This window comes from Tiliqua scincoides, chromosome 1, assembly GCF_035046505.1.
Source record: "Tiliqua scincoides isolate rTilSci1 chromosome 1, rTilSci1.hap2, whole genome shotgun sequence".
In the NCBI taxonomy this organism is placed as follows: Eukaryota; Metazoa; Chordata; class Lepidosauria; order Squamata; family Scincidae; genus Tiliqua; species Tiliqua scincoides.
In genome coordinates, this window is record NC_089821.1 from 54,972,503 (window position 1) to 54,990,794 (window position 18,292).

General features: G+C 44.4%; 1 protein-coding gene across 1 annotated transcript in view; it reads left to right on the forward strand.

The window, feature by feature from the left end:
• Positions 1–474: 474 nt before the first annotated feature.
• Positions 475–18,292, forward strand: part of TRPM5 (transient receptor potential cation channel subfamily M member 5) — a 64,572-nt gene continuing 46,754 nt past the window's right edge. Inside the window, exons 1-7 of the mRNA XM_066619444.1 lie at positions 475–501; positions 7,102–7,295; positions 7,414–7,492; positions 11,285–11,355; positions 15,344–15,497; positions 16,219–16,399; positions 17,865–18,031. Of these exons, the coding sequence (XP_066475541.1) occupies positions 475–501; positions 7,102–7,295; positions 7,414–7,492; positions 11,285–11,355; positions 15,344–15,497; positions 16,219–16,399; positions 17,865–18,031 (873 nt within the window). The remainder of the gene's footprint in view (positions 502–7,101; positions 7,296–7,413; positions 7,493–11,284; positions 11,356–15,343; positions 15,498–16,218; positions 16,400–17,864; positions 18,032–18,292) is intronic.

An 18,292-nucleotide genomic window follows, 5' to 3' on the forward strand; every position in this document is an offset into this window, starting at 1 on the left:
TTATCCCCTTTGAAGAAAGGTGGTAGTCAATTTATTTTTAGACTTCCATAAATGAAGGCATTTTTTTTTTTTTTTTTTTTGACAGAGGGAAAGAATCTTTATTGGCCAGGGTGAAACTGGATTGAGATTTTGGTAACTTCTCTTTGAAATTAGTTTTACTTCATATTAAATGTTTGTGGGTATTTTTATCACTCAGTCAGGTTCTGGTGGTTATTTCCTCCCTAACTGCCTTAGGTATCGCAACAGAAATATTTGCCTATGACTTGCATATTTGTATTTGTTTGCCTGAGAACCAATGCACATCCTGAAAACAGCTATTGGCTTCTAGTAGGTGCTTGCGTTACCTCTTCTGCAGGTTAGTTGGAAAGCTGTTTTGGCTAAAGCAGAAACAACTGTCTTCATCACTGAAAAAGAGGGGGAAAGCAACAATGGCATAATTCCCTGATGTAGCTTCAGCATTGCCAGTACTCAGTCATGTCCTCCACAAAGGATAATCAGCAGGTAAGAAAATGTAAGCTTTTTAAACATACAGGTGACCATAAATATAGAGATATTTCTGCAGGTGTTGGAGATGATTTGCAGCCCAATTCTATCCCCACTCTCCTAGGAGTAAGCCCCATTGAATCTAATGGAACTTATTTCTGAGTAGATGTGCATAGGATTGGGCTGTGAATCTTTGGGCCTTATATGCAGATATTTCAGTAAATATCTACATTTAGTGATTGTTGCACTGCACACATGTGTTACTGTACTATACTCTATTTGCATTCCCTGGACTTGCTGTGGGCAGCTGCTTATTCTAGATAAAAATCTGTATTCATCTGTCATAGGTCCACTATGACGAAACATACAATAGATAAATATTTACTTGGTATATAGCACCTAGAAAGGGTTAGCCATGGGTTAGTACCAATAAGATTGTATTATAACCAGATCTGTATTACCTTTTAAAACTTTTCATACAGAACAAACATACTGAGGTTTGTTTATTTGTAAGAGGTAGGGAGATCTTTCTCCTGGCATCAAAAAACAGTGATACAGGTTGAACCTGATTATCCGCAAATTTTCTATCCTCAGATCTGGTGTGGGTCTGGATCGTGGCCTGATTCACTGTACTCCTTGAAGAGTGAACAAGTGGGAATGGTTTAAGACTGCAGGGATGTAAATTTAGGGCAGACATAAAAGAAAAACTGCCTGAGAGCAGTTCACCAATGGAATTCAGAACCTGGAAAGGTTGTCAATTCTCCTCCCTCCAACCTTTCAGGAAAAAGTTGAACACATGTGAAAACATAGTAATTCTTTAAACATAGCCTGGGACGAGTCCACCTTAATGATAAATTAAGTGCAACTTTTCCCAAAATTGATGTTCAGTGATGGCAGTACCTGTACACCATTTCCTTAGAAAACTCCCCTCCATTGCAAGAGATGGTGTGCAAAAGGACTCAAATTTCAGTGGCTGTGTTGAATTTTAAAAACAAAACAGATGAAGTTAGATCATCTAGCACTGTCATTTAAAAACCCACAGCCTTTCTGCTTTATGCAAAAAAGGTATCTGAATTTGTATACACTTCCTCTTGAAACCTGCATGTGACATTTTAATGAAAAACCATATATAAGTGCAAGATTATTTTATATGAAGCTAATTTTTAAAATATAAAGCAGTATATAAACATACACTATTCACATACAGATTCTCACTGGAAATATTTTCTATAGCTATAGGATTAAGGCAGAATTTATTGCATCAGAATCATTAATTGCTGTCTGTTGTAAAGATCATTTTAATCTCATTTTACATTGGCCTGCAAGGTTGCATAGTGTATTGAGTGTATTGAGTGTGGAGACCTACAAATCCCTGCTCAACTATGAAGCAAATGGACAAGTTTGTTTGTTTGTTTTTGAGAGACAGAATGCAATTGAATAACCCTGTGTATGCCACCCTGAGCTTTTGAGGGGAAGGGGGAGGCTCAGATACAAATATATAAAAACCAAATAATTATTAGTCAAGCTAATTTTGCTCTCTGCTGGAGCACACTGTTGCAAACATGCCATAAGGCATGTTTGCGGGCCCTAGCACCAGTGGAGCGCTGGTGCTGGGTTAGCACCGGTGGAGCACCAAAGCTCCACTGCTCAGCAGTCGAGCAGACCGCCCGACAGTGGAGAGGTAGGAGGGAGCATGGGGGGAGACAAGGAGGAGATGTTTCGGTGCAGGGGGAGGCGAAAGGAGGGTGGGGAGAAGGTGGGGGGGAGGCATACCGGGAAAGGGAGTGGGGTGGGAGGGAGGTGGGACACGGAGGCTCTGAATTCTATGCTGACCCTCAGGTCATTGTAGAATTGAGTAGCCCCTTTGCAGGGCTACTCGCTTTACCCGGGGGAAGAGGATGAAAGTTTCCTTCTCCCAAGGAGGCGGCTGTGGCTGCCTGGGGTGCTCTGGATGCAGCTGCAGCTGTTTTCTGTACAGCTGCAGCCCCACTGTTTTGCCAGCGCAGACCTGAGAAATTCCAGGTCAGTCCTTCTAACCCCACATGGAGTTCAGGATACAGTGGAGCAGAGCTCTGCCAATCCTGTCCCCTTCCCACCCAGGTTCCCCCCCCTCACCCTGCCCTCATTCTGCCCTCCTCCCACCCTCCCAGAGGCCACACCACCACCCAGCAGTTGGCACTCACCCTGGTGGTGGCGCGTTCTTCTGCTGGCACTGGGCTCGGCACCTGAATGGTGTAGGCCCAGCGCTGATGCTTCCTACTTACCAGGTACTGTAAATGGGTTTTAAGGTATATTTATGGCACCCAGCGTCTGTGTGAGGACTCGGTGCCAATGCTGGCCTGGTTTAGGATTGGTCCCTTAATTGGCAAGGGGGGAGAGAAACCAACAGAGAAAAGATTAAACTGCTTCCCTCAGCATCAAAGTCCCAGACCAAAGCACAGCAACTCTTTTCTGAAAGCATGATGCCCACATTGCTCTCCATGCACTGAACTCTTCCAGGTGACTGTCTTCCATGGGCTCCAACCTGGTATATCCAAAAGTGAGTTTGTAGTATGGAAACACCCCCGGGTGATTGAAATAAACTAAACTCATGGCCCAATCCTGTCTGGGCCTTATGCTGATGGACATTGTGATCTATCAGCATATGGCCAGACCCACCATTGCGCAAGCCACTGATAGTTGGACAGCTTGCTACTGATGGTGCAGGAACCAGTAAGTTCTGTTCTGGCAGGCTACTGAATCTCTGCTGGAGCAGGTAGTAGTGGGGATAGATTGGGGTAGGGAACAGAGCAGGCCAGAGGCAGAAAGGGGAAGATATTGGTAGCAGCTCTGCATGCTTAGAACCTATCCTGCCTGCCCAGTCCACACCTGCCCCGCTCTGGAATCCACTAGCAAAGAGCTGGCATAGGTCTGAGGAGAATGAATGGAAAACAGGCAGCCTATGGAGAAGTAACAATTTTTTTTACCTCTCCTGGGCTGTCTGGTCTCCCCACCCCCAACCCATAGGATGCAGTATGCATTCTGTTGACAGTGCTGCATGGTTTGGGCTGGTGGGAAATAGGATTGGACTCTAATGCCCAAATTATCTGTTCATGAAACTACAGAAAACTGTCAGTTGTCAGCAGTCACCCAATCATAGGCTGAACGACAGGAAAACATCATATACCCTTCAGAAACATAACTGCAGAGGAGAAATACATTAGCTCTATGACATCCACAAACAGTGCAGGTTCTGCTGGAGAATGAACAACAAGCTAGCTGGTCTGAGAGAAAAGCCTTACATAAGACCCAAAGTAAAGGAAGAACTGAGTTCTTTTGGCAAACAAATCAGTGAGCCTAGGAAGCTTGAATAGATAAAAGTCTCAGAAAGTGGAGGAGGCCAGAAGGAGGCTCCCTTAAGGTTAAGAAACGGGTATGAGAAGGATATAAAGATGAGGCAGAATCCTGGAGTAAAGTGTGGTAGAAGAAGTACGGAAAAATGGAGAGGAGACTGATCAGGGAGGAAGGATGAAAGCTAGAGTGTAGGAGGCATTTGCAGGAGAACATGAATTTCAGTTGTTAACTTCAGTTTACTCTACTGTACAGTACTACAGGTGGGGCCTTGATATCCATGGCAGATCTGTTCTCGGATCCCCCCGGATACTGAAAATCATGGATAATCAAATCTGCAATTTTTGGCCCCTGCGATTTTGGAACTGCACTCCAGTCCCCTGCAGAGGACTTTCTGAAGCCCACAGAAGCAGTGCGTGTCCACCTGCTGCCTCTGCGGCTTCAGGATGTCCCAGATAGGTGAAACAAACACCACTTCTGGTTTCCCGAGGGAAACTGGAAATGGCTTTTTGGGGGGCAGAAAGGCATTCTGAGGTTCAAGGAAGCCCCTAGGTGGACACATGCTGCTTCTGTGGGCTTCAGAAAGCCCTCTGGAGGGGACCAGAGCACAGCTCAGGTCCACTTCAGAGGGATCAGGTGGAGCCAAGTCTGGTTCAATGCAGGTCAGGGGCTCCCCGACAGGGCTCCCCCTGTAAAATCTATGGATAAACAGGCCCCCCCCCCAGTCTGGCTCAATGCAGCTCAGGGGACCCGCATTGAGCCAGATCTGTGGATGAAAAATCCACGGATAATCAGACTCCCCCCCTAGGAAACTTTATTTCACAACACTTCAGTTTCAGATGGCTATCCTTTTCCAAGCAGTGCTTTTGCTTTCTTCATTTCTAATTTTCTCTGTCCGATTTTTGGCACAGTCCTAACCTTTGGCTGCACTTGCGAAGTTGCTGCTCTGCCAGAGTGCACTGTTGCAAATGATCTGTAAAGCACATTGCAATATTTCAATCTCCAGGCCCGCTGGTAGGAAGGCCACAGCCTTCCCACACATGCCAGTTGAGCAGGTAAGCTCTGCACTGAGCAGTGCAGGGGGGAAACAGAGTGGAAGAGGGTGGCAGTGGGAGGGGGTTGGCAGATTGGGCCTAGGAGGGGGCTGGGGGGCAGTGCTGGTGTGTGCCATATCCTATCCCCCTTCCCAAGCCTGATCTGCCAACATAGATCAACACGGACTTGTGCCAGTGATTTCATTGGCACTGGTCTGATTAAACCAGTGATTTTCAATCTTTTTCATCTCACATCACACTGCCCAGGCACTAAAATGGTCGAGGCACACTGTGCTCCCAATGGGGGACTCACATCCCCCAATGGCCCTACTAATAAATGACCTTCTCCCAAATTCCCGCAGTACACCTGGGGACCATTCATGGCACATCAATGTGCCATGACAAAATAGTTGAAAATGGCTGGATTAGACTCATTGCACTGGTTGGGGCTTTCCCTGGGGCAAGGGACGCATGTCCCCTTACCATGAGGAGGCCTCCAGCATGTAAAACCAGTCTGTGGGATGCAGTACAAGCCACACTGGCACTGCTGCATTGGTGTGGGGGAATTTGCACTGGATTTGGCTGTTTGCCTCCGCCCTCTCCCTTTTCTATGCTCCTCTTTCCTCCTCCAGCTAGAGTTCAGGCCCATGAGAGCACATAAACAAATTTTTTCTGGCTTGCTAAAATGATGATAGACAAATAACTACAGGTATTGTATACAGTGTTGAGCTCACAAATGAAGAGGCAAAGTGAACTTATTTGCATGAGTATGTTGATACTGCACACCTATGTGTACTAAATGGAAGGAAAGAATCTTACAGGGAATGTCACTTTATTTACCAATGAAATGAATGGAAATGAAATGAATGGAAAAGGCAGGTGGGTGCAGGATCACACGTGACCCGATTTATTCGGGAGTTGTTGGTAAGATAACTTCATAGCAGAGCTAGGTCAAGAGATCCAGCAGCAGTGGGAGAATTTAGGTAAGCTGTCAAATGGGTCCAAACATGGAGGACCTGGCAAACAGGGCCAACTGAAAGATTTGGAATGCCTGCTGAGGTTGTGAAAATGTGTTTAAAAAAATACTATATAGCTTCTAATTCAGGAATGTCAAACCTGTTCCTTACAGAGGACCGAAGTTAGCAATCATGGTGCTGCTGAGGGCCGGAAGTGACATCATTAGGCAGAAGATGACCACAAATAAGCACTTTGTTCTCACTTAGAAACTCATTAGCTGCCAATGACAGAAGACAAAATGTGCAAATCTTGTTCATATTTTAAGGATATGGGAGAGCCCAATTATCATGCTGGGAGAACCCAATTATAATGGGGGCCAGATAAATTGCTTCCAGGGGCCACATTTAGGCCATGGGCCTTATGTTTGACATCCCTGTTCTAATGTCATGGTGCTATTGGAGGGAGTGGAGGCGAAAACAGGCTTACTGGCTGCATTGTTGCTCAGGGAAAATTCTTATCCCAGTGAGGGTGTATAGATGAATTGGCATCCATTCTTCCAGCTAGAGCCACATAGACAATTGATTTCCCTTATGGGCAACTAACAATGCATAGGATAATTCAGGTTGTGTTGAGAAAAGGGTAACGGGTGGCTCAGCTAGGTCTACTTTCCAACCAATTTTGTATATCCTAGAAACAGACTATACAAAGAACAGTCTTGTGAGAACAATGCTAGCTGCATTTAAACCTTGATGATTGTCGAGGGCCAGCTATGAACTCCTTTGATGTTTCCCCTAAGTAAATTTGGAAGGAAGCTATTAGTGCACAGATGTAGTGGTAACATTTCTTATATCAGTTGTATAATTGTGTCTGCAAGAGGGATCTACAGAGGGATCTCTAAGAGGGATCTGAAGGCCTTAGGAGTGGACCTCAACAGGTGGGAAACCCTGGCCTCTGAGCAGCCCGCTTGGAGGCAGGCTGTGCAGCATGGCTTTTCCCAGTTTGAAGAGACACTTGGCCAACAGACTGAGGCAAAGAGGCAAAGAAGGAAGGCCCATAGCCAGGGAGACAGACCAGGGACAGACTGCACTTGCTCCCAGTGTGGAGGGGATTGTCACTCCTGAATCAGCCTTTTCAGCCACACTAGGCGCTGTTCCAGAACCACCACTCAGAGCGCGATACCAGACTCTCTTGAGACTGAAGGTTGCCAACACATAATTGTGTACAGAGAAACCTGATTCTGAACAATGTCTGACTCATTGTTCTAATCTGTAGGTTGTTGATCCATTGCTTTGACTAGGTCAGGACTGGCAGCTTTGATTTGCACCAGCTCTCCAGGGTCTCAGGAAGAGGTCTCTCCCAACCCTACCTGGGAATTGTTGTTGTTAATAATGATGATGATGATGATGATGATGATGATGATGATGATAATAGTTATATGCTGCTTTCCAGCAAAAAGGAGTTCACAAAGCAGTTTACATTCTTCTTTGTCCGGTTAGCAGGGGTTAACCAGGAAATGCCGAGGATTGAACTTGACACCTTCTGAGTATGAAGCTTGTATGTGCTGTCACAAAGCAGGGAACCCATCCCATGTGTTTGTGTCATGTCCCAGTTGTACTCCGCATTTGGACTACAAATCTGCTGCCACTTTCAAGAGGATGGACTTGGGTTATTTTAAATACACGCTATATGTATGTAGATATAGACATGTACTCCTACACATAGCTGTAGTTTGAATGTAGATTGCATAATGGGAGAACCTGGAGACATCTCTGTGATACTGTAACATTGGGAGAATTATTCAAGGTAATGTATTCTTCTCCCTCCTGATCCCCCTTTACTGGCAGGACAGGATTACATCTTTGGTGATTACCGTATTTAACATGAACTTCATTTTTAAAATATCAGCTCTATTTAATGCTGGGCAAGATCATGGTGCGAATGAAGGACGTCTTGTGTTTTTGTCCAGACATAAGCAAGGGACACATACTCAGAAGTATGAACATTACATCCATCTGAGGAGTTTGGGGGAGTTGGGGGAAGTCAAAGGTATATACAGGAATAAGGGCCCGATCCTGTCTGCGACAGGGTCAGTAGTATGCTGCTCCTGCCAACTCTGGCTTGCAAAAGTGCCCACAAGGCAGTTTGTTGCTGATGGTAGCAACGTGCTGCTAGTGCTGTTCTTCAGTGCCAGGAGCCTGATGCTGAGCTGTGGGTAGTTGTGAGTGTTGCTGCTGGCTGGCACGAAGGGTTTGGGGGGCAGGAGGAATGCAGGGGGGAGCCGGGGAGGGGGGCAGAACTGGGTAGAGGGAGGGTGGAGTGAGGGGAAGGGGTGAAGATGTGGCAGAGTCTGCTGCTGTATCCTGCCCCCTCTCCTGAGCTGGAAGACCCGACATGTGTCTCCTTAGTTCTTTGCCCGCTCAAAGTTGGGGGCAGATCCAAATAGACCGATTGGGGCCACTGTAGGTAGACATGGGGCCAAGGAACCCCCTTTGTTCTCTTACCCCAAGGAGACCTATGGCTGCTTTCCTGGCCCCATTGGATTCAGCGGTAGTCATTTCAGCACCACTGGAGCTGTAGGTGCTAGGGAAGGTTAGAATTGGGCTCCAGTGCACGTGCTTCCAGACCCAGATGTCCTGCATTTGCTGTTTGCTTGGGTCCATCACAACCACAATGAACACAATATGAATGCCTATTAAGGCACAGAACTGCTATCTCTGCTAGAAAGGTATTTACTAGACAGGGATAACTCCATATATTTACAGTATGTATATATGCCTTTAAATTCAAATATGTGCAAACTATCCATCCTATAGTGGAGTGAGATATAGAAGAAAGCAACACACTTGGATGATTTGACACTAGCAAAATAGTAATAAAGTAATGGATTGGGCGGTGGGAGATTTTGGTCTTGTATTATAGGAATAGAATTGCTATTTGTCGGAAGCTACCAATGAGTTTCTAAGTGAATTTCTAAGCTAATAAGTTTCTAAGTGAGAACAAAGTGCTTATTTCTGGTCATCTTCTGCTTAATGATGTCACTTTCTGCCTAATGATGTCACTTCCAGCCATCTATTGTATTATAGAATAGAATTGGTCTTGTATTATAGGAATAGAATTGCTGCTGAGCTGAGCCAGTCAGGACAGAAGGTATTCTAAACATAGTTTACAAAGTCCATGAAGGTAGCTTCTGCTAAATGTCTTTTTAAAGTCATAGTAGACAGATCACACAGACATTGATTCGAATATTGAGGTCATTACTGGGTCTACTCTAAGCCATTACCAGAACATTAAGTTCTAATGTGTAGGTGGTGTTGGCTGCTCTATTTTTCTGATTGAGTTTAACCTGTTAGACGAGTTTACCATAGTCTCTTGGTTACTGTATTTTAGTTACATCATAATTGCATGGCCACATTCTTGCAAGGGATATTTGTGTTAACTTCCCATTAATCTGGAGACACTTCCTTTTCAACACAATCGATGGGTCAGAGGTATCTAGGGCAGTATGGCCCTATTAATACAGCCACACCTTAAGTCAGTACATCACCTAGATTGCATCCAGGATATGTAATTAAAAATATATAGAAAGCAATTCATTTCTGGAGGGAGAGGAGAACCAGCACCACCACCACCCTAACCATTGTAAGAGTTAAATAAAAGTTGGTAAACCACGAACATATTCTCAATTAAAATAAAATATGCCTAAGTATCTTAGACTTTGTATATATAATCCAACCCTATGTACAGTTTGTAAATGAGCCTACAGTTTGTAGGCTCTATTCAGAAATTATGATGGCTTTAGGACTAATGGACATTATCCCTGTACATGATCAGTCAACATGAATACATTGTCTGAACAGGGCTAGAGAGTCTATGTGTAGAGCTGAGGTAAGCAGAGCCCATGAGAGGGGTACAGGGTGTAATTTGTACCTAGGTCCAGGGTCAAAAAGGGGGCCCAAGAACCAAAGGAGTGGGGCCAGAAATTACCTGGGAACTTACATTTTCCCATCTCACCCAGACTCACTGCCTGTGCAGGATGCTGGGGGCACTATCGTGGGCACACAGCAGCTGCTGCTTTCACAAACCACATTTATTTATTTATTTATTTATTTACAATAAACACCCCACTTTCTCTGCCTCTCGGGCATTCAAAGTGACTTCCAGATACAATTAAAATATAAGCATAATTTTAATATATGGATCCACTGACCATGAAGGAGAGTGTACAGGAGCTCAGGGACACAGCTGCACGACTACAGCTGCTATAGAAGTAAGTTTTGGTACACATAGGACACTTCCCATTCTAGTGTGAGAATACAATGATGCTAATTTTCTGCAATGATTTTCTATACTTTCCATATTGAAAAGATTTTAGAGAGATTTAGGAGTGTGTTTGGTTTTCTGTATCACTGTACCTAGGTGCCAGCAGCACATGGGCAGGTAGACCTGAACTCTGTACTGGGAGGCCTGGTAAACTTGGGCTCCAAAGAATAGTCTGCGTGTTACCACCCTCCCCTAACCCTATTCTGCCCACCCCCTGCCACAGTTTCCCCTCCCCCCATTCTGCCTACTCTGTGCCACCACTTGCTCTGTTTCAGCTCCCCCTTTGGAAAGGGGCCCAAAAGAAACTTTGTGCCCCTCAGAGGTCCAGGAGACAATGCCATGATTTGCCATGCATTTTTATTGTTGTCCTTTGCATAAGGTGTAGATGGAATCTAAGTGCCAAAAGAAGTGATGGGGAAGGATAGGTGGAGGGGTAGGTTGTCCCTCACTATCCGTGGGGGATTGATTCAAAATTGGTTCCACACACACACACACCCCGCAGATACCAAAATCAGTGGATGCTCAAGGTAGGTGGTTGTCATGGCAATAGCAGGCAAGGGGCTGGACCTTACTCTGCCCCCTTACCTCCAGCTAGTGAAAGAGTGGGATTAGCTCGACTAGAGGCCCATCTGGGAGTGGCAGTAATGGACGACCACTTTCCTCACTTGCTCTCTGCTGTGGCCACAGTCAGTCCAGACCTGTGGCATTGCAAGCCATTATGGCTCTCACTGGTGACTGACTCAGTCACTGGATACACCAACATCCACCCTGGACAAAACAAGGAGTGGTTGTCTCTCTCTGCTCACCCCGCTACCTACAGAATTTTTTTGATCTATGGTTGGTTGAATCTGCGGTTGCGGAACCCATGGATACAGAAGGTTAATTGTAAATGTTCTGAACCAAATAGTGAAGTTGAAGTTTAACTGTGTAGAATCCGTACAATTTCTATTAATTCTGTGACCTGAATTGTATATTAACCTGCCCTCACATTTTTAGTGCCAGGATTATAATTCTTCATTCTCATTGTATCTAATGTTCCAAACTTGAATTCTCTTCTTCAAGTCTGAATTCTTTGCTCTGATATCATTGTGAAATAATTATTGGCTGGATTAATATTGGAATGTTGCAAGTTAAATGATTCTTGATCTTTTCCTCCATAGACTATTGTTCTCCAAGCTTTTGGAAAAAGAGAAAGCAACTCAAGTGATAAATCAGACTTACAGAATGAAGTGTAAGTGCAGTTATTTTGTGATGAACTTGTGGTGTCTTCACAAAGAAAGAGAAAATATGAATTGAATCTCTCACTCTTCAAAGTCCTCTTCAAGTGTATGTGGGGGGTGGGTGGGAGAAACATGCTGGCTAGCCACACTCTCTGGAGACAGTATGCCCTGTAGTCATGCCCCCACACTCCCCATGTTCAGCACTTGTCTGTAGAGGTAAGACTGTCTAGAACCCTGGCTAGTAAAAGTTCTAGAATGTGGAAAAAGAAACTGACACAGCAGTGTTGGGGGTTAGCTGATAAATATCAGTCAAGTATTTGTCAGTAATAGGAAAGCACGGGAGCAATGTATTCTTGTAAATGTATTCTTACAAACCTCAGCGGCTCATGATCATGATAGTCCAGTGGATCTCAAACATTTTAGCACCAGAACCCACTTTTTAGAATGACAACCTGTTGGACTCCACTAGAAGTAATGTCATTAACCTGGAAGTGATGTCATGGCCAGAAGTGACATCATCAACTTAGGCTTCAAGCTTAAACTGCAAATATGCTCATGCTGTTACTTTGCATAGCTCAGAATTCAAACATTCCAGCTCAGAAGTCAAAGCAGAATGCACGTTGTGATCCTTCTCCAACCACACAGTCCCCCTCCCAGTATCCCATCTTCCTATCTATTCAGGGAAAAACACCATGCCTCTCTCCCACTGGGAGTCCACCTTTTCTAGTAGCTCTATATCCCTTGTTTTTAACTGTGTATTTTCAGTGGCGGACAAGCTAGGTGCTACACCACCCACCTGAAATTGACTTGTGACCTACCTGTTGGGCCCCAACCCAAAGTTTGAGAAACGCTGTGGTAGACTGTTTCATTAGGCACATGTTCGAGATCAACTGCAAACCCTATATTTGGGCAACCGTATATTAAACACATACTTGCCCCAATTGCTTGTGAAATGGAAGTGGGGGTGTCTACTTTTTGTTATTATGCACTTATTGTGTTGGGTTGTACTGTATTATGTAATGTACATATTATGTACTGTATCATTATGTATTATTATCAGTACCAAAATTATAATGAAATCATTTCTCAAAAACACACATACTAGCATGAAAGAATTAAGACACTGTAAGTAATGTAAAGGGAGGAGATTCCTGTTTTATTGGAACATGTGCCGGAGGAGACAAACTCTTCCCCTCTGCTTCATGGTTCTTGGTTGCCTTAGGCAATTTTCTCCTTGCCTGGCTCACTTCCAGTATCAGGGCTGGGCTGAGGTGAAACACTTCTCATAAAGTAGCAGATTGCAGAACTGTAAGAAGGGTTCTCTTCCCTGTGCATTCCTTTGGGTATGCAGAGTGGGCCCCTAACTTCTTTATAAGTCACTGGTTTCCAACGTGGGACCCAAGACCCTGAGAAGTGGTCTGCGATGCCTCAGGAAAAAAATCACTTTTGATCTCTTCCAGCATCTTTCTGAGTGAGCAGTCCCCCAAGGACCACCAGAGAGGTCTGAGAATGGACAGTCTGCAGCTGGCAGCAAAAGCAGCAAACCACAAATTTTATTTACCTATAAACAAATAAATATTTTCTAATTACAGGCAGCTCACACGATCCATGGGTTCGGTACCTGTGGATTTGTCCATTTGCGGGTCCCCGAACCCTTAGTGTGGGCCGACCTGGAGCCTCTGAGGCAGTGACGTAGCGAGGTCATTTGACACCCAGAGCCCATAAATTTTTGTCACCCCGCATATGACATTTTCACATTTTTATACCACCTACCTCTAAAGAGCTCAGGGTGGTGGGCATGGTTCCTCCCCTTATTTTGTCCTCACAACAACCCTGTGAGGTAGGTGAGACTGAGGAATAGGAATAGTCATAGTAAATTCCGCATCCCACGGTATATAGCATGATGGTATTATTCGTTTAAACCGTGATTTTAGTGGTTTTGATCACTTGTGGTGTCACCCTTGGCTGACACCCTTGGCTGGTACCCTTGGCTGGTACCTAGAGCGAACTGCCTCCCACCCCTCACTAGTTATGTAACTGCTCCAAGGGGAGCTGTGTTCCTCTTACCTCTGGAGGCTCTTCTGAAACCTGCAGAAGCCATGCATGTCCACCCGTGGCCTCTGAGGGTTTCAGAAAAGCCTTCAGACTGACTGGAACTCAGCTCCAGTTGGGTTCAGTGTTGGGGGCAAAAACTGCAGGTTTGGAATACCTGCGGTTTTCATCTGTAGGGGTTCCAGGAATAGAACCTCTGTGGATAACGAGGGCTGCCTGTCTTACAAATTTAAGTTTATTATTTTTGTGCAGGGGTGGGAGATTGCATCTAGTCCATGACAATTCCAATTTTGGCCTCAGTGGTCCGCAGCCTCCTAAAGGTTGGGAACCATTGTTCTAGGTCAGGGGTGTCCAAAGGTTTTGGCAAGAGGGCCACATTATCTCTCTGACACTGTGTCAGGGGCCGGGGAAAAAAATAATTAATTTACATTTAAAATTTGAATAAATTTACATAAGTTTACGTAAATGAATATATTAAAGATGAACTTATATGAATGAATGAAGGTCTTGCAATAGCTCAAGGCCTATAAAAGGCCTTGCACAAAGCAACACTGGCCTTTCCTTTGCTGCTGCTACTGCATCACAGACATGAAACAGCAAACAGTGGAGGAAGCCCTCATCCCACAGCTCATGTGAGAGGTCAAACAGTCGCCCTCACACTGAGAGCAGTTGTGTTGGGCTGGTGAGAGCTCCAACAAGTCTCCAGAGGGCCAGAGGCTCACTGGAGACTGGGGACTCCCTGAGGGCCGCATTGGGAGTCCTTGAGGGCCACAAGTGGCCCCAGGGCCGGGGTTTTGGCACCCCTGTTCTAGGTGAATGGAGCAAACACAAGTTTAACACACAGATGGTTGTCCCCAACATGCAGGTTGTCCTATAGGTATATGTATAAAGTACATTTTCACACACACACACACACACACACACACACACACACACACCACTTTTCTGGTACTTGAAGTGGGGTACAACATAAACATAAAAGGATAAAAACATTTGAATAAGAACATTAAAATATAACCATTAAGACTTTTTTTTTTTAATTATGAGGCTTCTGGTTTATGGTAAGGAATTCCAACTCTGTTGGAGGGTCAGAAGGAGGGGCTTCTGCCCATGAGAACAACATTCCAGATATATTGGACAGTCGATACATGGGCCCCAATGAAAACTTCTCTTCTGTAGAAATTTCAGCTGCAGGTTCCATCAATCCGCACTGGGACTCTGACAGAGAAAAACGGTTAAAGTCTCCATCCACTCTTTTCATGGTCCCAATCTGGATTGTCTCTCCTCATGGCTGATTTTTAACAAACAAAATTTGATCATGCAAGGGCCAAACTATGCATCTAAACATAACATGTTTTAGACCAGTGCTTCTCAAACTCCTACAAGGGAGTTGGGAGCACTGTAAGTTGTTGAAGGGGAGAGGGGAAGGCAGCAACACAATCCCCAGGATGGGAGGGGAGTTTTCTTCTTACCTGCAACCAGTGCTGCAGTCCTGGAAGGATGCAGTGGGTGCAGGGCTCCCTGTGTCTGCAAAAGTGGAAAAGAAAAAAAAAAGAAAAGAACAGGCACTTCTGGTTTCTTCATGAAAACCAGAAGTGCCCCTTTTTTCCACTTTTCAATGCCCAGACCCCCCAGGACTAGGGATCATGTCACTGCCTTCCCCTCTCCCAGCCCCTTAAAGGGGCTTTGGTCAGTGCTTCCAGACTGATGGGTTGCAACCCACCAGTTTGGGACCACTGAATTAGACCATTAGTCAGCTTCTCTTCATGGCAGCTATATATAATAAATTATAAAACACTGCATTCTTGAAATCAGCTTAGAAGAAGCAGAGGCAGGACAGGATGAGTTCTGAAAACTACCTTCACATTTGAAAAAGTACTTTCTTGGATGAGATCTTGTGATGGTTTTGGTAAATTCGTCCCTCATTTTTTGATAATTTTTTTTCAGAGAATCCAGTCAGACCAATGATCCTGAAAAGGCCCCAGAGGGTGATAGAGAAGCCAAACGTTTCAACAGTGACAAAGAAGAAGGACCCCGACAGGAATTGCCATATTGCACAGGAGAAATTGACTTCATGGCTTCTGGAAAGAAACGGGGAAAGGTAGCCACTTCTCACATTAGTGGCATCAGCTTGAATCCTGTCAGCATTCTTTGCTCTGAAAATCTTTTCTATCATCATTGGTCACTTCTTAGACCTGGTCTAAACAGAATGCTTGCCTCTTGATTATTTGTCTAACCATGTGAGTTCCCCCCCCCCCTCATTTGTCAGGTTAATTGCATGAGGTTTCCTTTCCAATCCACCCCAGGAATCTATTTCAGCTCACCTGTGAGTGGTTCATTTTCATGATAAATTCATAGTTTGGTGCTTAACACTGGGCCTACGTTTCTTTGTGGCAACAGTCAAGAACTGCGGCTGATATCAAGCAAGCATTGTACGCATGCATCTGAAGATATGGTGAACTGAGCTAGTGTGAAGCAGGCTTGTAGTGAGTGGTAAAGTGAATGGCTGGAGAGGCACTTGCTGTGGTGCTGCAAGGCATTCTGGGGGCTACATTGAAACCACAGCTCACGTAAAACCACAGGGGAGGCTGAGCTCTCACTGCCACAACTCTAGTCTAGTCTCCTTGTACAGTAACAGGCACATGCTTGTTACTATACAGGAAGAGACTAGAGGTGTGACAGTGAGAGCTCAGCCTCCACTGCGATTGCGAATACGCTCCACCCAGTTTCTGTGTGTTGCATAGATATTAGTGAAAGGTGAAGACATCCTCTGTATCTCTCTTCTTTTGCTGTGCTGCTCAATGCAATTTTCTTTATTACAGTTTATTAAGGTCCCATGTGCCATCCATCCCAGAGTTATATTTGATGTTATGAGTAACAAATGGAATCTCCCAGCCCCCAACCTGGTTGTTTCTTTAGTCGGAGAAGAAGAAAATTTCCAGATGAAACCTTGGCTGCGTGACACCTTTAGGAAAGGACTGGTAAAGGCTGCCCAAAGCACTGGTTAGTTCTACTTCTGGAATGAGAGCAGAGTTCTTTACATCTCTGTCCAAAATGGTTTATACTTGGCAAAGGGGAAATTTTTTCTAAAGGTTATGCATACAGGCAGCCCAATCCTGAGCTGTTTAGGGCTGCCACGGCACAAGAAATGGCTGCCATGGTATCCTGCACGCGCCGGGCAGCTGGTGGTGACTCCCTGGGAGAAGGGGACATTCATCCCCTTCCCCAAGTAAGGGAAGTAGCTCCATCAGGGGGCTACTCAACTCTGCAATGGCTCTTTAACCAGCGCAGAATCAAGTTACCCTGACACAGAACTCTGTATCTGGCAGAGCCGAGTTTCACTGGTCCTGCCCCTAACCACCTCACTCCCTCCCCGCCACACCTTCCACTACCCTCTGCCCCAGAACGCCTCCTTCCCACTTTATTACATGTTTGCAACAATGCGCACCAGCAGTGAGCTGGTGCACACTCAGTAGGACTGGGCCCTAAAATTGGTTCAGGCTTTTCAAAATACTTCAATTCCTGTTTATTTCATGTACTAAGTTTTTACTGAAAATCAGGCTGTGTCCGATGTTGTTGCAATACCATTTCTGTTGAGAGTCTACCTGAACTAATATCAGAAATGGCATTATTCAAAAATATTAAGCACTTGAGAATTGGGCCATAGCCAGTTTTGTCTTTAATTTTGTCTTTAATTAATGCTTAAATTAGTCAAACATTGAACACCAGGTGGCTTCAACATGTGCTCTTGTGTCAATGTTTTGAAAATTGTTTATGGATGAGTTAAATAAAAATTTCTTGAGTCAGATATTTCTGTTATACACAGATATTTCTACCACATAGTGCTATAACTGACAAGATGACTAAGAACAAATCTTATGTGTTTTTACTATTAGAAGAGAAGGGTATTAGTCTAATAAAGAACTTGGAGAACAGATGAGAACAGAATGATGGAGGTGATTGTCACAGACTAATACTGCCTGTGTAGTTGTGCTCACCAACTAGAAATATTGGAGTATTCTTGTCAAAATTTGGCATAATGTCAGCAAAAAAGACAATCCAAATAAAGAAGAGGTCAAAAATAACAGGTTTTACTGATGGTTTTGATCTCATCCTCAGAATCTTCAGAATTTCCAATGCCACAATATTTAGATCCTTAGCTTTGGGTCCTTAGCTAAGCCTTACAGCACAGGTACCACAATACCTGTTTCTCTTCAACCCAATACTGCAATGCCCTATTCTCAGCAAGTCCCATTAATTAAGATTGAAATGAGATGTTGAAATCGCAAGACCTGAGTTGAGGTTTGAACTTTGTAAATATTCACCCAGGACCTATATTTGCACTGGGTGAAAGCTTGCACAATGCCCTGGCTGTATTTCTATAAAGTAATGCATGTGTCATCTTTTTCAGGCCAGAACAAGTCAGTAGCATTATCCAATACCTTACAGTTATAAACATTAATTTCAGGTGCATGGATCTTTACCAGCGCCTTAAGAGTCGGAATAACGAAACATGTAGGCCAAGCAGTTCGAGATCATATGTTGGCAAGTACATCATCCACGGTAAAAGTGGTTGCAATAGGAATAACTTCACTGGGAAAAATTTGTCACAGAGAACTTCTGGATAATGTTAAGGTATGTATATATTGAAACAAATAAAAATGGTACTCATACTTATACAGTATGTCGGAGAATAATTAGAACATTTGTCTCCCCTTGTCAAGGTTGCTGGGACAGAGCCGTGGTAGCAATTGAATTTTTTTTTTTAAAGTTCTAAGGGCTCAATCCTATTGAGGCCTCATGCCACTGGAACTTTTGTTCTGGCAGCTTAAGGCCCTTTCACAATGGCAGGAAAACCAGGCCACTGCCACATGCTGCCAGGTCACTGCATCAAAT